Raw genomic sequence first — 18769 nt, 5'->3', positions numbered from 1 at the left:
AAACCTCATTGCTGGCAAGGGTGCCTGTCCAAGCTGTTGCACAGGTGATGGGTGGGCACTTGTCCCACTTTGAGGATTGGGAAAAGTTCATAGCACTTGAACCTACTGTAAAAACTGCAACATAGGTAGACTTTTTTTTAGAAAATGGCCATAAAAAGCCCACCCCTATCTTATAAACCGGTCATTGGCAGAGCAACTTCAAAGGTCTGACCACTATGGGCAAATGAAGTCAAACGCTTCCGGTGCCATCGTAATCACCTATGTTGCTTTGTTTACTACCAGTCTTGTGTCGTGGGCAGCCTCACTTCATGTTCTTCTAGTCGTCTTGTGAGTCTATGTGGGCTCCGAGCCGTTTTTTTTTTTCTTGCTCTCGAACGGTGGCTAATGACAGTTCACGGCAGTGTTCAAGAAAACGGTGATCGAGTCTGCGAAGGCTCAAGGAAATCAGTCTGAGGTGCGTGAGAGATGTGTTGGGATACTGGAGCACGCGAACGTGAGCCATGAGTCACAAACGATAACTGAAAGTTTATCTTTGCACCGATGCTCTCACTGCTCCAATCTTGCCAGATACCCTTTCTTTGTTGCTTCCTATGGTGCCACCAGCTCCGGTAACAGTGCCATGTATGGCTATTATCAGTGGGCCAATCAAGTGCAGCACAGAAGCATTCGCTACTAGTGGATGCTGAAGGATCACATGGCGCGCAGCAATCGAAAAAAAAAACAACGTATTAGTGACAGATCACAGGATATCTAGAGCTGGTGGAGACAAAGGCAGGGGTGGAACAAGTAAAGAGTTTGGGAGCAGTCCTGGGAGCAGGCAAAAGTGCATTTTGTAGCAGGCTGGGAGCAGTCAGAAAGATGTTTTGGGGCAGGCTTGAAGCAGCCAGAAGGGCCTTTTCAAGCAAGTTTAAAGCAGCAAGAACATTCAGTTCAAAACACCTGTGAAGCTGCATTTGTTCAATGCTGCGTTTTTTAAACACTCAGCTAAATTGTGCAATATCCTCATCATTGCGATAGAAACTATATGGACACTCCTGATACGTTTTTTGCCATTGCCGTCACGTCCCGTATAATTCCTAATTGATATCATACTCCCGCGCATTCCGTCCGCGAGTAAAAGTGCACAAGCAGGGGCAACGAACGTTGCTGAAGCAGAGGCCAAATGTGTGACAGCCTTATCCCCGCCGCTAGGAGGACGCGTGCGATATCATCAAATACCCCTGCCCGGAAGACCTGCAGTCAAAACAGCGAGGAAGCACTTCGCCTGGCTTGGATGAGCATTAAAAAAAACAAGCAAGGAAGGGGGTTGAGGGCATGTGTTGCTCAAGCAACTACGAACTTTTCTTTTAAGGGCGTGGTCACAATCGCTGGCGTGCACGCTAGCTCGGCAGCTATCAGCTGGCAACTTGCATGCATTTCTACGTGCTGCACTCTTATCAGGTGTTGCCCTTTTTGAAATGATCGTATTCTCGTACACCAGGGTATTGTACAGTTACGCGAGGTCGGATCAAAGTAAGTTAGCTGCCACCTTACAATTTGCTACTATCGCAGTAATTGTTCCACACTTGCGATGCAACTGTCACTCTCTTAGTTGAGTACAGCCGCCCATGTTTTTTGTTGTTTTTTATCAGAATGTGTGATTGTCATCCGCTGAGTCGATAAGCGCAATGCACAGTGGCCGTATGAACGAGAATACAAGCATACGCTCGATCAGCAGTCATGTGCACTATGCACCCTGAGAACACCTGTCTTTGCTAGGCTGTTCCGGGAAACAAACATCACCACCCTTCTTTTGAGCGCAGTTACTGCCATCCTCAATTTCTTTTCCGAACACTGCCATCATGTTATAAAAAAAACACTTTCACCGGAATGGTGAAGCAATGAATCCAATTGAAACAAATTGTAAGGCTGGCACCCAACTGCTCTCTTAGATCCGATTTGGCGTAACTTTAAAAAACAGAGAGATGCTCTTCTCGCCGTCTCCTCGCTTCGAGAGCGCAGCACGTGGAAGGGTTCATGAGCTATTCGCGCTGATGCGTGCCGTGATTGCACGCGCATAGCGATCGCGAGCATGGCCTCAGAAACCGCAACTACTATAACCGTTTCGATCAAACCAAAAAGACCAAAAGCCATGTTTTCGCACATGGCGCTTGACGGCTTTCGCTTTTTGCAGCTGAATTCTGATGCTGTGAAGCAGTACGGCGCTGATAGGAGAGTTTGGCGTGGCAGAAGTGGTTCGGCGCTCAATGGCGCAAATTACACCGCTGTTCCAGCCCTGCAAAGATTGCAGAGTTTATCTGGGAACCGTTCTCGCATTTTTTTAATTACTACAGATGACCTCAACTAGCATCTAAATTAAGGCTGTTAAGATGGTTGTGATGTTTTATGAACATAATGCTTGATCCCATCTTTTGTCTTTCTGCCATGTAAAACTTACATCTAAACAAACATGCAAATAAATGGCATTTTGACTGTCCACCTTTTGAAACTGCGTTTGTTTCACGTAAAGGCCCCCTTCGATACTTTGGCTGTTCCGTGTACTGCTTTTTCCGCAATTTTTTTCAAAACTGAGATTAAGGAGTCGACCTATATTCCAGTTTTTATGGTAGATCCTCACTCCAGATCCCCGGGGGAGCTCAGAAAGGTGGCATCACTCGGTTAAAGCATAATGCAGTGGTCAAATGGTGAGCATTCCTTGTAGCGGAAGCAGATTTCTCACTGGTGTCAGTGCCCTTCAACAATTTCCTGTTTACGTCAAGCCCCCCGATAGTCTACCAGGGTTCATGTTCATTTACATCACAAAATCTCAAGGGTTTTCAGTACTTTCAAGGCTATATGCATACCTGCCAAGTTACAGCATTCTGAATCCGGGAGATTTCCGCAGAGGAGGAGGGGGGCATAAAAAAAAACAAAAAAACATTGCGGAAAAACAAAAGGGAGTGGGAGGAGGGTCTCAATCGCAAGCGCCATTATCAGCGTTGTGGTTTTATAGTGACTAGGAGTGGCCGAACACACGAGGGTAGAGTTTTTCACTAGGGTAAGAGTCTCGAAGGATCAACACAACTAGCAGAATATATTTCAGTCCAAACAACTCGCCTGTGTCTTCCTGGGAGACACGTGAACGGACGGGACTGCGCAGCTGGCTGCCGTAAAAGCACGGGTCAAAGCTTTGCTCACTACTAGATTCTTTTGACAAGAACGCCAAAACGCGTCTGGCCCCATTTTTTCCTTTTTATTGTGACAACAATTATATGAACAGTACAGGCTGTTTTTTTTTTGCCATCGCCACCACTACCATACTTCACCGTATATGTATACATATCTATATATATGAATGCTCAAAGAAAAAAAGCCACCCTCGCTCGGCGACGAGCTAGTCACGATGCACCGACGCGTGCTTAACTCTAACGTCTACTTTGCCCCATGGATGGATGCCTGTGCGCGCGCTTATCCTTTGGTGGGGGAATCATGTGCCTTCGGCTTTCACTTAAACGAAAGCGTTAGTTGCCGGGCCCACAAAGGTCACTTCGGTCTTTACACAGGCCCCTTTTGTGAAAACAGTGCGGTTTTCATGCACAACGGGACACTTGTTAGTTTGTACTCATCTGTACCTGTGATTACGTATCGTGCATCGGTTTTGTTTAAACAGCGCATTACTTGTCGAATCGAACGGCAAACGTTGTTAGTTCACTCTCGTTTTGCGAGTATCTTTTTCGTGCGTCATTTGTGATTGAGCAGCACGTCGCACGTTTCGATCTGCTTGCCGTTCTCAGCGTTACATTCCAAATTGTTGCTGTCGCATTTATTGCTTCGCCCTAGCGATGAAAGTAACTTTTTTTTTTACGTATTTACTGCTTTTAACCTACTGCTGCGCACGTGCCCTCGGAGCTCGTAGATCGCTATCGCATCGCCGCGACCGCGGTTTAGTGGGCGGCGGTTGCGGCAAACGGTAGTTCATTTTACAATTCCAATGCGCTTGGCTGCGCACGCGCCTTCAAACCTAAGTTGTTTTATGCCGTCTACGATCACAACTACCACGGTTTTGTCCCGCAGGGTTTGCGGAAAGCAGCGTTGCTTTGACTGGTTGAGTGTTGGACGCACGCACACTTTCGGGACTCTGTCAGTTACATCGTAGACATACATGATTGTGTCAAGAGCAACCGCGGTTTCGAGCACAGCGATTGTGGCAACGACAATCACACGCACTGTAGAAGATGGTGCGTGGGCCGGTTGCACGCGTACTTCCGAAGCTTCGGGTACGCTGCTAGCGGCCTTCGTTCGACAGTTTCCGTACTAAAATTGGTATCACCCGCCGTGATTAGGAAAAGTGTTCGGAACATTCGAATTGAGGCCCAATGAACATGGTAAAGTTTGACTGGGTAATTTCAAGAATTCGTATCTGCCGTGGTTTCGCATCGCAGATTATACTGTGCGTTACATAAACGCCTCTTAAACTCATTTATAATAAAATGAGGTAGGTTCAAAAAGCCTAGCGCGGATTGAGCTGCTTTTTTGTCAATGCGGCCAGATCACGCACAGAAATTTCGATTTCCGGGAGGTTTTCATGACAACCGTACAACCTAAAAAAACTGTCAAAAACCGGGAGTCTCCCGGCCAATCCGGGAGACTTGGCAGGTATGTATATGTGTGAATTTTCAAGTACAATACTGTCTGTTACAAACTCCAATTGACACATCTTCAGGGAAGGATCGAGGCTTGAAATAACTAGAATTTATCGAAAATGGGTAACATCGCTGAAGCAAACATCCAAAACATGGCTCTGATAACAGTTTCTTTCTAGACAATTTTCATTCATAGTTTAATCTTAGAGTTGCATAGATAATCACTTTCAGTATCGGACAAGATGCAAACTCTTTCAGTACGACACAAAATTCAAACACAAGCTAGGCAATACTAAGAAACAGTTAAATATGCCACTCCTTGCTGCTTTTCCTGAATTTTCACATCAATGTCCACTATCGACTGCTGCTGGGTGTTGGAAGTCTTCCGGAGCCTGTGTGACTTGATGATGCATGTCAAGTCACTAGTTGCTTCAGCCTCTCCTGCATATAAGTCTAATGTAGTTGCTTATTTGTTAACAGTGACTTCTAGTTTCATTTTCTTTTTTGCAAGCAGTTCTACTTCCTTCTCAATACATTCCTTCTTCTCATCCTCCAGCTTCTGCCTTTTGTTAGTTTACAAATACGTAGTGTTGTCCACCAGGGTGGGTTGGTCATTATGGTGCTCAGCTGCAGACCCGATAGTCGCAGGTTCAATTCCAGCTGCGGGGGTCGCATTTCCATAGAGGCGAAATAGTAAAAGCCTGTGTAGTGTGCAATGTCAGTGCATGTCAGTGAACACCAGTCAAAATTTCCGGAGCTTTCTACTATGGTGTCCCTAATCTCATCTCTTGGTTTTGGGACAGAAAACCCCAAATAATATTACATATAATTAAAAATGCATCGTGCTGGTTCCTTGCAGAAGGTACTGATGTGCTCTATTCTATTATGATGGACCCATTACATATACATTTACATTTACTGCACCACAAATAGTGGACTGTGAAATGTGCGACAATGTTATTTAAAAATAAAAAGAGAGGCAATTCAAGGATTTTTAAGTATCTGCGAAAATTCCAGCACTTTCAAGGCCTTGAAAACAAACTTTTTAAACTGAAGGGTTTTTAAGTGTTTTAAGTACCCACATAAACCCTGGTTTGCTATCAATTTAATATTCAAATTTCCTGTGCTTGAAACATGCCTAGAAAACTAGCACTATCCAGTGCACAAACAGAGCCCTACTCTTGCTGCTTTGCTTGCTTGTTTTTTTCAGTGCGAGGTTTCTTTTGAAGTGCCGCTGAATTTGGCTGCCATAGTTTCCAACATGTCGCCAATGCTGCATGCGGCGGCTTTATCAAGATTGCGCATTTATACAGAGTCCGGCACATCTGCACATGGAATTTTCAATACTGGCAGCATCATTAAACCACAAGTCCAGGCAACTTTGGCGCACGAGATTTCCGTAACAATGGAGAGTGACACACCAGCTGTGATCTTAAATAGGTACTCTCCAGCAAGTGCCACTTTCCTCCCTGGATCATTATAGTGCTGCCTCACCCTTATCTCAAGATCTCAGGCGCGTCTAAAGGTTGAAATTCTTTTCTGTCCCATTTTGGTATCACTTGCTGGTTACCACAGGGAAACTTTTAATTTTCGTCGAGGACAGACGGCAGTCGACTATCAATTATACCATTGGCTGCACTCAAGAGTGCTGTAGCATCGTTTGCAAAAGTCACATTTTTCTTCCTGTTGAACACAGAAGGTTTAAAATTGCTGGTACACTGCTAGAACGTTTGCTTTATAAAATTTACATTCTGAAAATTTTTAGAGTTGCTTAGTTATAAAAATATGTTCACATTTTTTATGTACCCTGCTGTTTTCTTACAAAGTGTTTTTTATAAAAAAATTTTGATACTTTATCTTAATAAGGAAGCTTATAAATACTAACACAAGTGGAAAAAGAATTCCTTCCTATGTCAACTGGTAGTATGTATACACTTTCATATGCAATGAGTCCTGCTAATGGTTCTTCCTCCACAGAGATGAAAGTGTGAAGGCACCATTGTGAAATATGGTGGAAGCAGAACCAGCGCATGAAGAAAGAATGCTCTTACGTAGTTGCCTTTTCCATAAAAAATTTAGTAAGTTTACCTTTCACTGCCATACAGAAGATGGGAAGTTGTTCACTTCAGCCTGCTCAAGGACTTGAGCACCATTGATGCTGTAGGATATTTTGATTCGCATCCTCAATGGGTTCTGTAGGACAGCATGAGAGTGTACGAAATTTTACAATGAAACAAATGTAAGCAACACATACCAATGAAAGTTTTTGCTCATGGTAATCAAACAATGTCAGGAGGGGCCACATCAACCTGCATACTACTAACCATAAACCTTTTTTTATATTTTGAATAAATAATAAACTCAACTGAACTGAACCAGTCACCAGTCTCGCTATAACATGGTTTTCGACTCTGGTCGGTGAGCTCAAAAATGCAGATTATGCTCTATTCTCATTCTTTTTTGTGCCTTCCCTGCAACAAAAGCTAGACTAAGCAAACAGGCAGTCTAAGCAAAACAGGCAGTGACAGATATTCGACATGCATGTCCTCAACATATTTTTAACAGACAGACGTCACACGTGTGCAAGTGAGCATGATTGATCGGCCTTTGCTTGTCGCTGCTGCTGACTGACAGAAGTGAAGATTTGTGAAAATAAACATCTGTAGTTATTAATAGTCAAGAATGAACAGGACATTAAAAATCTGCACACCATTTGTCGTACAACTTCCATTAATTGTTTCAAAAAGGTGCCCTTATTAAGTGCATCTACAGAAAAGTGCATCTTGTGGCATCGGTCTTTATGCTAAGCCTAGGTGCTTGTGCAGTCAGTCCACAGCTAACATGAAGTGCCGCCTTTTGCATGTGCATTTTTTCACCAATATAGTGCTGTGAGATACAATGGTGAGTTTAATCTTAACCATGTGAACTTCTAGTAGTCGTACATGAAGAGGCACTATGCATCCATTACAAAATTTCACACGTCGGTAACAATAGACAAACAAATTACTCTCAGCTAGCGGAAATTGCAAGATGATTACCATGCATGTGTCGCAAATGCACTTGTTGTAAGCAAGAATTAAAATCACTCAGCACACCCTTTACATAGGTCCGCAATAAGCATGAGCATTAGAAGTGCTTCTGCCACGTGGGTCTCTCGTAACTCGCAGGTTAAAGGGACACTTAAGTCAAATAGGAATTTACATGAGAGTGAAAGCTCAATGTATGACGTCTAAAATGACAATATTGTCAACAGCAGTGCCCTACTTACCAAAAAAATTAAGGTAAATGCACAAGTACACATGCACCGCAATAGGATATTCTCCAAATGATCCCGATGACGCCAGATGAACCGCCTACAATTAATCACTAGTAATCGAACTAGCTGCACTAAATAAAAAACCTTCCGTGCATCAAGAGATGTAATAACGTGCTGCTTGTTCCTTTCTGTTTGATTCATTGAAAAAAGGACTGCCGAACGTTACTACGGGAATGGTGCGAGTGGTTCAAAAGTTCAATTTTCGCATGGTTAAAGTGGACAGGTCATGCCATCTAGTGGGGCCCAGTTGAACTAATAACGTCTGCCATTTTTGAGCGAATGGCAGGAAATTGTTGAATTACCATAGTTGCTGGTGTGGCTCTTGTTGCTTCTATTCTGCTGCTACTAGTGTCGGCGGCCGTGCAGTAAAGCTGGGCAACGTTGTGCCCGGCAACAGTGATGCGAGCGTTCCGTTTGGGCGGGTAATTTGAAGTGCACTAACCCAATGCGTACCACTTAAACATGATCTTCTTTCAAAATAAGCACTTCCTTGGCACAAAAGTAACACTTAGAGGTTTCTGGACCGCTATTTTAACAATCAACGTCGACTTAATATTTGTTTGCCTTTAGTGTCCCTTTAAGAGCACATGCATGGCATACCCCTGGGTTCAATAAATTTAACATGCAATGTTAACTTGCTGTCTAAATCAATAAATTTAGTAAGTTCATGGGAAAAATACGAAGCCACGTTCATTCTGAGTACTCGCACAATCCTAAAACTCTTCTTTGAATCTAATTAAAAACCCCTGCCCAAGAGCATATGGTTCCCCACTGCTGTTCTGCCGCTTCATGAATGTCTAAAGAGAGTCATTTGTTTGTTTATTTATTAGTACTGTCAACCCCAAGCAGGGGTTTTCACAGAAGTGGAAAACGCATACAATTTTACGAGATAGCATACACTTTTATGCTAAAATTCAAGCAAAAAATACATAAAAGAAATGGGCATGGAATACAATTCAAAATAGTGACATACAGCGAGCACAGGCATTTACACTAATATTATGCACAAAAATAAAACACAGGCATGTGCACTTACATTCTGCACATTGAAAACAAAAATGAACAAATAGAGAGGCAATACAGTTTGACATCATAAAGACACGAATAAAGAGTAATAAAAAAAAGTCCTATGATGCAACTGTTTCTGAAAAAATATATGATAATAAAACTAAACCAAATGAATAGGAAGCCAAAGCAACGCATGGTGATGCTGTGACTCTGGACAGGCAGCGTTATCTTTGGTCAAAAAGTAGGAATCAGGGATGTACATCGCGCGCTATCCCTTCCCGCCAATGCTCTGCCGCTTGCTTATGTGCTCGTGCAGAGAGCAGGCGCTGCGTTTGAGTCACCTCACAATGTACTGCCTGCTGTGCGGCTTCATAATGATCTCCGAGCTGGATAAGCACTTTCAAGAAGTGAATCTAACAAAAGGAGTAAAGCTCGTTAGCCAAGTTTATGATGTGGAGCAGACGACACAAGACGAGGACGTCCGAGTCACTGCGAAATGCATTTCTTAGGTACTCCGTGATGATACCGTGTACGACGTATGCCTTGAGGTAAGTATTATCCTGCCGAGACGAAGCCGCATACTCTATCGATGTGCTGTGTTGACATTTATGGAAACCATATCATTGTTCTTTTGATGTCGTATCTAGCAGCAGAAGCCGGGTACTGTCATGTGCAAACGTTTGCGGCGTGCTACAAAAATAAAAACTAAAGTTGTACGGTTATGGCATTGAAATTTCCAAAAAGTTTTAGAGTCACGTCCTCAGTGTTGTGGGAGCACGACACACGGACGTAGCCGCGAAGCAGCAAGCTGAAGTGTAATCACAGTGAGTCAAATTGAAGTGCTCGCCTTTTTTTTTTTTTTTTTCGGCTCTCGTGACATGCTTGCTTTATTTTTTGCGAATGCGGCTGCGTTCACCGGCTTTTACTTGCTGGGAAATTGATACAGCTTTAAACATGGAGAGTGTCCCTTGGTGTTGTCTGCATTGTTGTGGTAGACTACAACCCAACAATACTTCGACCTCGCTGACGCTTTTGTGGGGCCGCTTCCATTACGGAAAGGCAACTTGGCACAGCGAGCGTCTCGTTTTAGCACGCCAAGCTGACAGCAAGCGCCTAATTTCCCGCACCAACTGCAGAACGCATTGCGCGCGTGTCGCACGTGCCCCCGTTTCGGTGAAACACACTGAGTCGCCTGCGACCTCTCCCGCCTTTCTCCTCAAGTTTTCCGGAGCTCGCCGCCAGGGCCAGGCACGGCGTTGTCGCCGCTCCGCAAACTTGAGCTTCGGTTCCCTATACTGCCTGTTCTCATCACATAGCGACACTCAAAGTGCATTTGTGTGTCACTATGTGGTAAGCAGGTCGCATTTTTGCAACCACTGAGCTGTCTTAAGTACAAGGTGTATACAAGTCCCTTGTGGTTGGCAAACAGTGAGCCACAGTTACTTGGACTGTTCCTTATCTGCTGCTAAGTAGTTTTTGGTTTGCTGAGTACTGGATGTTCCTTGATTGTTTGGGCATATGTATAATGTCACTTAGCATATAATGTTTTCACCATGACAACAGATGCCGTAATTGAGATTGCCACCTCATTTTTATGCAATTTTAAACTGATGCCTTCTTTGATTTTGTGGCATGCAACAGGCTTCAGTGCTGTGTTCACCAAACTGAATGAAGAGTAAACTGGTTTGTTGCCTAATGTGGTACAACATTGTAGGCAACACCCAAGCTCCTCGTGGCAAGTAATAGAACGGATGTGACATTTTCTTTTCTTTCTTTTTTTTTTACTGATTAACACAGCATATTGGACCCCAGTTTCCTTTGGCCTTACATATACTACACGGATGCTGTGAAGACTTTTGCTGCCATGGCAACAAACCACAAATGTGGAGAGGCAGCTTTTAACACCAATCTTGTCATGTTAGTGATATTTCTATTAATTTTTTTGTGCTGCTCTAATATTCACACACTTTTGCAATACCTTCAGCAAGAAAAAAGATGGTGATGATTATACCCAGGGTTCGAAGAAGATTCCAAGAGAAAAATTCAAGGACTTTTCAAGGACCTTTCAACAAATTTAAATAACATGATTGTAGTTCACGATAAATTTTATTGCACAAAAGAATGGATGTTCAGTTCACTTATTGCACAGTTTCACTAGACTAGAAGTTTGGAAGCTTAGGGCAGGTCTTTCAGTTTGTTTTTTTCTATTTGAGTCCTAATGCCACCAAGTTCTTCAATCTTGACTTTCACCGTCTTTCGCAAACTATTGGACTTTACTACATGCTTGATGTCACCAGTCCCTTCTGCATTTTCAGCAAAGCCATCAGCAGAGGTCATTACATCAACAACTGTTTAAAGCTTCTTTCTCTTTAGCTGCATGCATTCAACTTCCTCCAAAATTAGGCGTCCTTTAGTCCGACTTGCATTTTCTTGGCTCTTTTTCTTTTCTGATTCTAAGTCTGCACCATAGTGCAGCCTCGCTGCGGACACAGCCAACCTGAGCTTTTTTGTTATGGCGACATTTAAAATGCCACCTGCCCTTTCCACTGAGTCACATATGACATGCTGCGAAATATACGACAAGCCCTTCAAGTTCTCTACGGAGATTTGGCGGTTGACGCTAAACCCCCCTTCAACACTTGCTTGTCCATGGCTAAGAACAAGGAGCTTGGTTGTTTTCCACAGCTCTTTGTAGGAAGGGTGGAAGCTCAAGAGTTTACGAAAAAACTCGTCTAGCCTGTTAACGCTCCTCTCAAAGAGGTGAAGCTCATGCCTGAACTCTTCCAGCATTTCGGTGTACTCTGTAAGTACACATTCCCGCCAGCTGTCACTCAGTCTTCCTGCTATGGTCAAGATTTCTAGCACCTTTCTTAGGCCCACCAGGCAATGATCCAGCTTTGAGCACATGAGCCGGGGGTCTAGAGCAGACAGGTTTCGAACCAAAGATGACTTCAAGGGACTTCATTCCAGTATTTTCTTGGCCACAGCTACCAAACATTGCTTGCACTCCATTCTGAATTGAAATGCATCCTTTGCACTAGCTTTTGAATCCTTCAGTGCTTTTTCACACTTGGGACCAATATCAACTTTTTTAAGTGAAATGTGGTTAGTGGGTCTATCAACTTCCACCCTCAGCAGACCACCAACTCCTTCCCAATGACGACAACACTGAGGCTTTCATGAATATTAAAAGGAGCTTCCGCACAATACTTTCTTTCAAGATCTCTCTCAAGAAAGAAGATCATGGATTCAAAGTCTTTCAAGAATGGCTGAAAAATCAATGCAACACTGAGGGAGAAGTTCAGTTTTGCCAGTGTCAAGGAGTCGCGACAAAAGCTATGCACATTTTCAAAGGATGCACACTTTAGTAAGCTCACCTGCTTCCTTCTTGCAGGCTCCACATATTTCTTCATATCATTCCAAAGAAGCTAAGCTTTCTCAATCACAACTGTGTTTTCCACCCTTCGATGGAACACAAACGGCAGAGGAAATTTGTTCTGGGTAGTCACTGTTGAAAAATCATCCCTTCATGCAGTTGAGTCATGGAAGAGTGCACTCATGCTTGACAGTAGAATGTCGATGCCCCACTTAGAAGCTGCGGCACATACTTTGTAGGCATTATGGACGGTATGGAGGCCACACGTTCTCAAGTCGACACATTGGACTTGGTGGTTTTCTTAAAAATGAGCTTGCATGTTCCTAAACAACTTAAGGTTGACATTCGGCCCGTCCGTACATATCTGAAGAATCTTGCCAAGTGGCAAAGACTCCAAAGCCTCCAGTAGTATGTCCTGCATATTGTCTGCTGTGGAGTGCCCCATGAAAGTGGAGGTGTAGTATGTACTGACCACCTTGTGTGCCGAGTCCCAATATCGCACATGCACGTCCATTTGCTTATCTTGCAGCAAGTGATTCATCAACTTGTCAAAAAGTACGACGTAATATTCGGACTTCTGTACCTCTTCTCACAAGCACGACAAGAAAAATGGCCTCAGTCCATGACACGCAACATACGCACATTTATTCTCACCGCAAGAAAATTATTTCACCACCTCACTGTCAGGAAACATCCGCTTGAACAAGTCCCCAGTTTGTGCAGACGATCTGTACGAATAGTGGGATGTAGTTACTTTCAGTGTCCACAGAATTTCGGCATCGGTGACTACCTCGTGCGACTTGCAGGTGCTACTAAGATCGGTCGCTTAGGATGGAGCCAAGCTAGTGGACCGCTCACTTGAGCTTGCCGTCAGGTAGGTGTGCACAGAGTTTCCAGCTGCCATTTTCACAATTCCACTGTGCTTGGTGCTTTTCGCGTGGCTTTTAAGAGCAGATTCAACCATAAAAGCGACGTCGAAGCTCTTTTTGCACAATGTGCATTTTGCACAGGGGGGGTTCGATACATCCGGTACAATCCAACGCTTATAATTATCGTTGTTGAGCCAGGCGCTCTGAAACTTGCATTTCCCAGGCATTACTGCCAATTATGCCACCTGCATACATGATCATGCGATCACAAAGCGCACAGCAACCAACATGTGCAAAGCAAAACACCACCGGAGTAGGAGCAAGCATTGACAACGACAACCTACACAGCCTACAATGTGGCCAACAGATGATACTGAGGTGGCTGAGGCTAGAGAGTGTGTGCAGCACTTTTTTTTTTTACAAGTCACTGAGGAATACCACTAAGCAAAGCCAAAAGAAAGCCTTTTAAGCACTAGTAAAATCTACAGAAATAAGCGCATTCGTGCAACTTTTTTCCAGAGCTTAAAATTCTGTAGCCTCATTGTAGCCATCAACTTATGGCTTCTCGCCAACCAAAGCCAAAATGAGCCAGATAAAAGAAAATGGTGCTGCAGGTGCGTGCATGCCTCCATCTCATATGGGCAGTTTGACCGTGCCCGACTTCGCAATCGCGGTGTCACGGGACGCGATAAGCAATGATGTTTGCCCGGCACCACGCTCAACTGCTGTGAATGGCGAGTCGTACAATAGGACCCTGCGAAAATCCCCAAAATTCAAGGGTTTTGAAGGACTCAAACAAACATCCAGGACTTTCAAGGCCTGGAAAATGAATTTTTCAATTTCAAGGGTATTTAGGGATTTCAAGTACCTGTGCGCACCCCAATACCTTGCATAAAAAGTAATCACTAAAGTCAAGTAAAGTGGCAATTTCACCAGCGATGCTATATTGAGGTTAAACTGTAACACTTCAAGAGAGAACATTTCAGATAAAAATATTCGACAATTCTACACTCACTGAATGCAAAAACACATCTGACAAGACTAATGAAAAAAAAAGCTGATTACCTTTTGAGGACTAGTCACCTTGATGGTTTGTCTGACGCATCCTGAACTGTTTGGTTGTACTACAGAGCCATCTGGTGGTAGCATCTGCAGCTGGAATGTCTGCAAAAATAAGGCGATCCTTAATATTTGCCATCAGAGATGCTACACAAAGTATCACCTTTTGTTGCGTATAACCCAGACAAGAAAAAATTTGGCAGCTCCCACGTAGCTGGAAATCGACGTTATGCGAAGCATGCGGAAAGAAGGTGACCGTGTTGCCATTTTTTTATTGAGCGACATGTCATGAAATGACGCTAAATATATGTACAAATGCAGCACGCAGTGACATACATGGAAGAGTTGCAGATGTTTATATAACCAGTTATTTGCACTTGTGCAATGATGCGAACTGGAATATGCGTATTAGCAACACCAGAAGCTGATATGAAATGCGGATGCTTGCAAAGATGCTGGCCCTAGACACCGCTACATAAATCAACTTCAGCACATGGCAACTAACCACAATTGACGTTAACCCGACGTGATGGCTGTATCAAAGGAGTCCATATGTAATGTTTATAAAATTCAATATGCAGCACAGCAACCACTATTGACGTTTCACGAGGATTAGCATCTATTTGAAATAGTAGTTCCGAGACCTGGCGTAGCTCTGTGGTAGAATGCTTGACTGGAATTAACGTCAGAGTGCTACTTATACGCGAACTTCGGTGAGTAAGGTGGCAGTGAAGCAATGGCTAAAACAGTTCATAGGTGAAGACGGGTGAGTGACACTAGTGAGTTCATTTCTATCAAAATACAAAATTCGGTCGGTTGGTCGGTTCGTCAGTCGGTAGGTAGGTAGATAGGTAGATACGCTCAAAGTCACCGAAGTTCGCTGAAATGCTTCGCATTTAATAGTGAAAATTTGGAATTAACGTCAGAGTGCTACTTATACGCGAACTTCGGTGAGTAAGGTGGCAGTGAAGCAATGGCTAAAACAGTTCATAGGTGAAGACGGGTGAGTGACACTAGTGAGTTCATTTCTATCAAAATACAAAATTAATTTGTACGGATGATATATGCGGGCAATATATGGGGACCTTTTTGAAGTTATTGTGTGGGTTGTAGATGGGTGTGTATTATATGCCGGGGCAGATCACACATTATTAAATACAGTACACATGCTACCAGGGGCCCTGGCTCAATTTTATGGAACATATTTATAGAGTTGGTAGAGGTGCAGTGGGTCATTGCAAGTAGTATTTGTTAGTTTTGACTGCTTTACTGAGAAGTTATTTTATTTCAGAGTCTAGTAGAGCTACCTTTAACTTCAGAATCATGCAGAGTGAGCAATGTACTGAAACATGCAGTGACGTCCTTTCGCTCACTGATTAAACTAGCCTAGTTAGCAAGACTCATATCCCGAATGACAGAGACCGCTTGCAAAATAAATCAATACTTTTTTCGTTTTTTTTTTTTAGTACTACCACCTCCACAGCAACTCATGCCTGTCACTTGAGGCAGAGAGACAGCAAGAACACCATATCAGGTGCTGTTTAAGGCATGGGTAGCACAGAACACATAGCTGCACTAGCCACAAAGTCCATAAAACACATAATGTGCTCCCTTATGCCAGGGTGCCTGCTAGCATGTTCTTCTCCCCATTCTGGAAATGAGAAAGGGCATGAAGCTCTTTCCTTGCCCCCCCCCCCCCCCCCCTCCACAGCTGCCTGAAAAGAAGCTAGTTCACCTCAATGCTGTTCTCTAGATTTCAAAAATGCATGTGCAAGAACGTGTAACTCAACCACATGACTGCTGACACCAAGCTAATAGAGTTGAACCCCTTTATCACAGACATGCATCAGAGAGCAGTTTTAGTCTCTTATGTGATTATAGAGTATCTTATAACCATTGAGCGATGTTCCAATTTTCTGATCAACACCTATTACGATGAAAGCACACTGGTGTCTGTTATATCCAACTGTCTGTGACATCAGTGGCTTTCATTAAGGGATATAACTAAACCGCATAGTTTAACCAACTAAGCCAGCACACGTTCTTAAAACACTAGCATCTGCTGGAGTTTCGGAGTTTCAAATTACAGTTGACTCTTAAAGATGAACTCGAAGGGACCACTATCATTTGTTCGTCTAATCAGGAGTTCGTCTCATCAGAAGTGCCCCAAAAGTGTGCCCAAATACAATTGAACCCATTTATAAGAGACACTGATATAAGAGACAAATGGGTATAAGAAACACCAGTGTGCCTACAGCAAAATACGAATTCATAAGAAAATGCAAAAGAGTACGCTACTTATAAGAGACATCTCATATAAAAGACAAGAAGTGCTGCCCGGAGCATACCTTTTATAAAAGGGTTCAACTATGTGTAGCTTGAAAACACCGAATGGGGTATACTTACAATGGGGAGAAAAGGAACAAAAAAAAAACATTTATTTGGCTCAGCTTGATAAAAACCATGTTTTCAAGTACAGTACTTACACTTATCTAAACATTACTTGATTGCCTGAGTTTATAATAAATATGCTCATGTATGAATTGCTGCACAATTCATACACAATTTCCTTTAAAAAAAGAAAATTTATTCTTCTGGCTGTTCACATTCTGAGAGGCCGTTTTCTGGCTTTGCTATCCCTTTTGGATATGCCTCCATTGCATACCGCTACCTTGACAAAGCCAATATACCCCATGTTGCTTATGCAAGTCTGCAAGCTTTTTTTTTTTTTTTTTTGAAGTTCGGATATTTTCTTATTTTGATCTCATAGTAACTTTTCCTGAATGACGTGCAGCTGAAGATCTCTGTTTATGCTACTCACGATATCAAGCCTCGGGCACATAGAAAAGACACAACGCAGGTATATTTAGTGAGCTAAATGACCTTCCTTTGTCAAGCATATTCAAAGTGAAAGTAGTGCTTCACAATTTGCTGCATTTCGCAGGGAACAGATATGATGTGCACAGGCCCTATGCAAAGCAATGCAAACTGACCACAACATGGCCTCAGAAGCTATTGTGTGATGGCGATGACAATGCATCTGACTCCTCTGATAGGAGTGCTTGTGTTGCATGTGTGGCTTTGGTTTCATGTGATTATAATGCACAGACAATCTTTGTTCCCGTTTTCACTTTCATTTGTCTTTTTTTTTTGCCCTCTTTCCCTTACATTTTGCCCTCTAACCAAGCTCTTGTGTTGTTCGGCTTTCCACCGCACTTCTGTTGGGGGAACTGGAGAATGTGAGGAAAATACGAAAGGACAAACACTTTTTGTTGCTTTCTTTGCTGATAAAGCCGGCTCTTTCTCCACCTACAGGCTAAGGGGTGAGGGAGATACAGTTTTATGCCATGACTTTTCTTCTCCACTTATCTCGCTTTCGATTTGCTTTGAGCCTTTGTTCCAGGAGGGCTTCTTTTTTCTCTTGTTTGCTTGAAAGCCTCCATCAAGACTATAACGTTCATTGCGCAGAGTCCCTATCGTTGTCGGTCACTGCGAGAGTTCATCTTAACAGAAGAGGCCTGTTATGCAGTTCGTCTTAAGCAGATTTTTTTACATTGAGTGTACAAGAAACCAAACAAACAATCCCGAGTTGTTCGTCTTAGGCGAGAATTCGTCTTAACAGGAGTTCACTATATTGCTTCTGTATTCCTTTGAAGCAAAAGTGAAACTTTATGATGGCATGTACAAACACATGCTGTCATGTTCAGGTAAAAAAATTCCTGGTGTTTTATCAAGCCATAAATGCTTTATTACATCATCTATCATCATATATACTTCATTATATTAAAGTTTATCTGCAATACAATACAAAGACATATGTGCTCACAAAAGTTTAGCTTAGAGAAAATATGAACTCTGAAACTTTTCGTGAGTGCTTACACATGACATATTTTGAGAGCGATAATCTATCAATCTTAGTGCATAGCTGAATGAGTAAGAAAGCTTAACAAAGTTATATGCTCCCCACTCACCTTTGGGACGGCTGCCTGAAACAGGAAATCTGTCATTGGACAGGATGACAGATTGATGGCTGTCAAATTAATCACTGCTGTCTGTGGGCTCGATGGTTCCTTCTCAAAAGCAAAGTCTAACTTTAAGCCGTCTTTCTCAAAAATCGTCATTGGGGGAATGCCTGCATGATGACGAAAGAATATACAGTCGGTATATATTCGTTAGAAGAATCACTGCAGGATTGACAATACATTGACACAGTTTTTGTGACCGAAATCTTTGATAGTTTGGAAAAGTTAGCCTCAGAAAAGAGCACGAGTCCATAATGCTACCACCATCTCCCCTCTCCCACACTTCAACACACAGAGTTAGTAGTGGACTTCAGTGTTTTGGAGCAGCTCCAGGAGCAGGAATATTGCTGTTTTGGAGCAGCTTTGGCGGAGTAAAAAAGAAGTTTTGGAGCAGGTTCGGAGCACTAAAAAGTGCGCCTTGGAGCAACGAGAGTTAGTTTTGGAACAACTGTCTATATAGGGCCAAACATCTTCATCATCAATCAAAATTTTTTCTT

General features: G+C 43.0%; 1 protein-coding gene and 1 pseudogene across 5 annotated transcripts in view; both read right to left on the bottom strand.

Moving 5' to 3' along the window:
• Positions 1-18769, bottom strand: part of AP-1gamma (adaptor protein complex 1, gamma subunit) — a 154125-nt gene that overhangs the window by 11409 nt on the left and 123947 nt on the right. For all 5 annotated transcript variants that reach the window (XM_075878193.1, XM_075878195.1, XM_037428585.2 and 2 more), the window contains exons 17-19: positions 18222-18382; positions 14257-14355; positions 6711-6815 (exon numbers count right to left, since the gene is read on the bottom strand). In XM_075878193.1, the coding sequence (XP_075734308.1) occupies positions 6714-6815; positions 14257-14355; positions 18222-18382 (362 nt within the window). In that variant the 3' untranslated portion in view covers positions 6711-6713. The remainder of the gene's footprint in view (positions 1-6710; positions 6816-14256; positions 14356-18221; positions 18383-18769) is intronic.
• Positions 6829-14242, bottom strand: LOC142775866 (uncharacterized; annotated as a pseudogene).

The sequence above is a fragment of the Rhipicephalus microplus genome, chromosome X, assembly GCF_043290135.1.
Source record: "Rhipicephalus microplus isolate Deutch F79 chromosome X, USDA_Rmic, whole genome shotgun sequence".
NCBI classification, from domain to species: Eukaryota; Metazoa; Arthropoda; class Arachnida; order Ixodida; family Ixodidae; genus Rhipicephalus; species Rhipicephalus microplus.
Note: the sequence above shows the minus strand (reverse complement) of the source record. Positions and strands in the feature narration are given on the sequence as shown.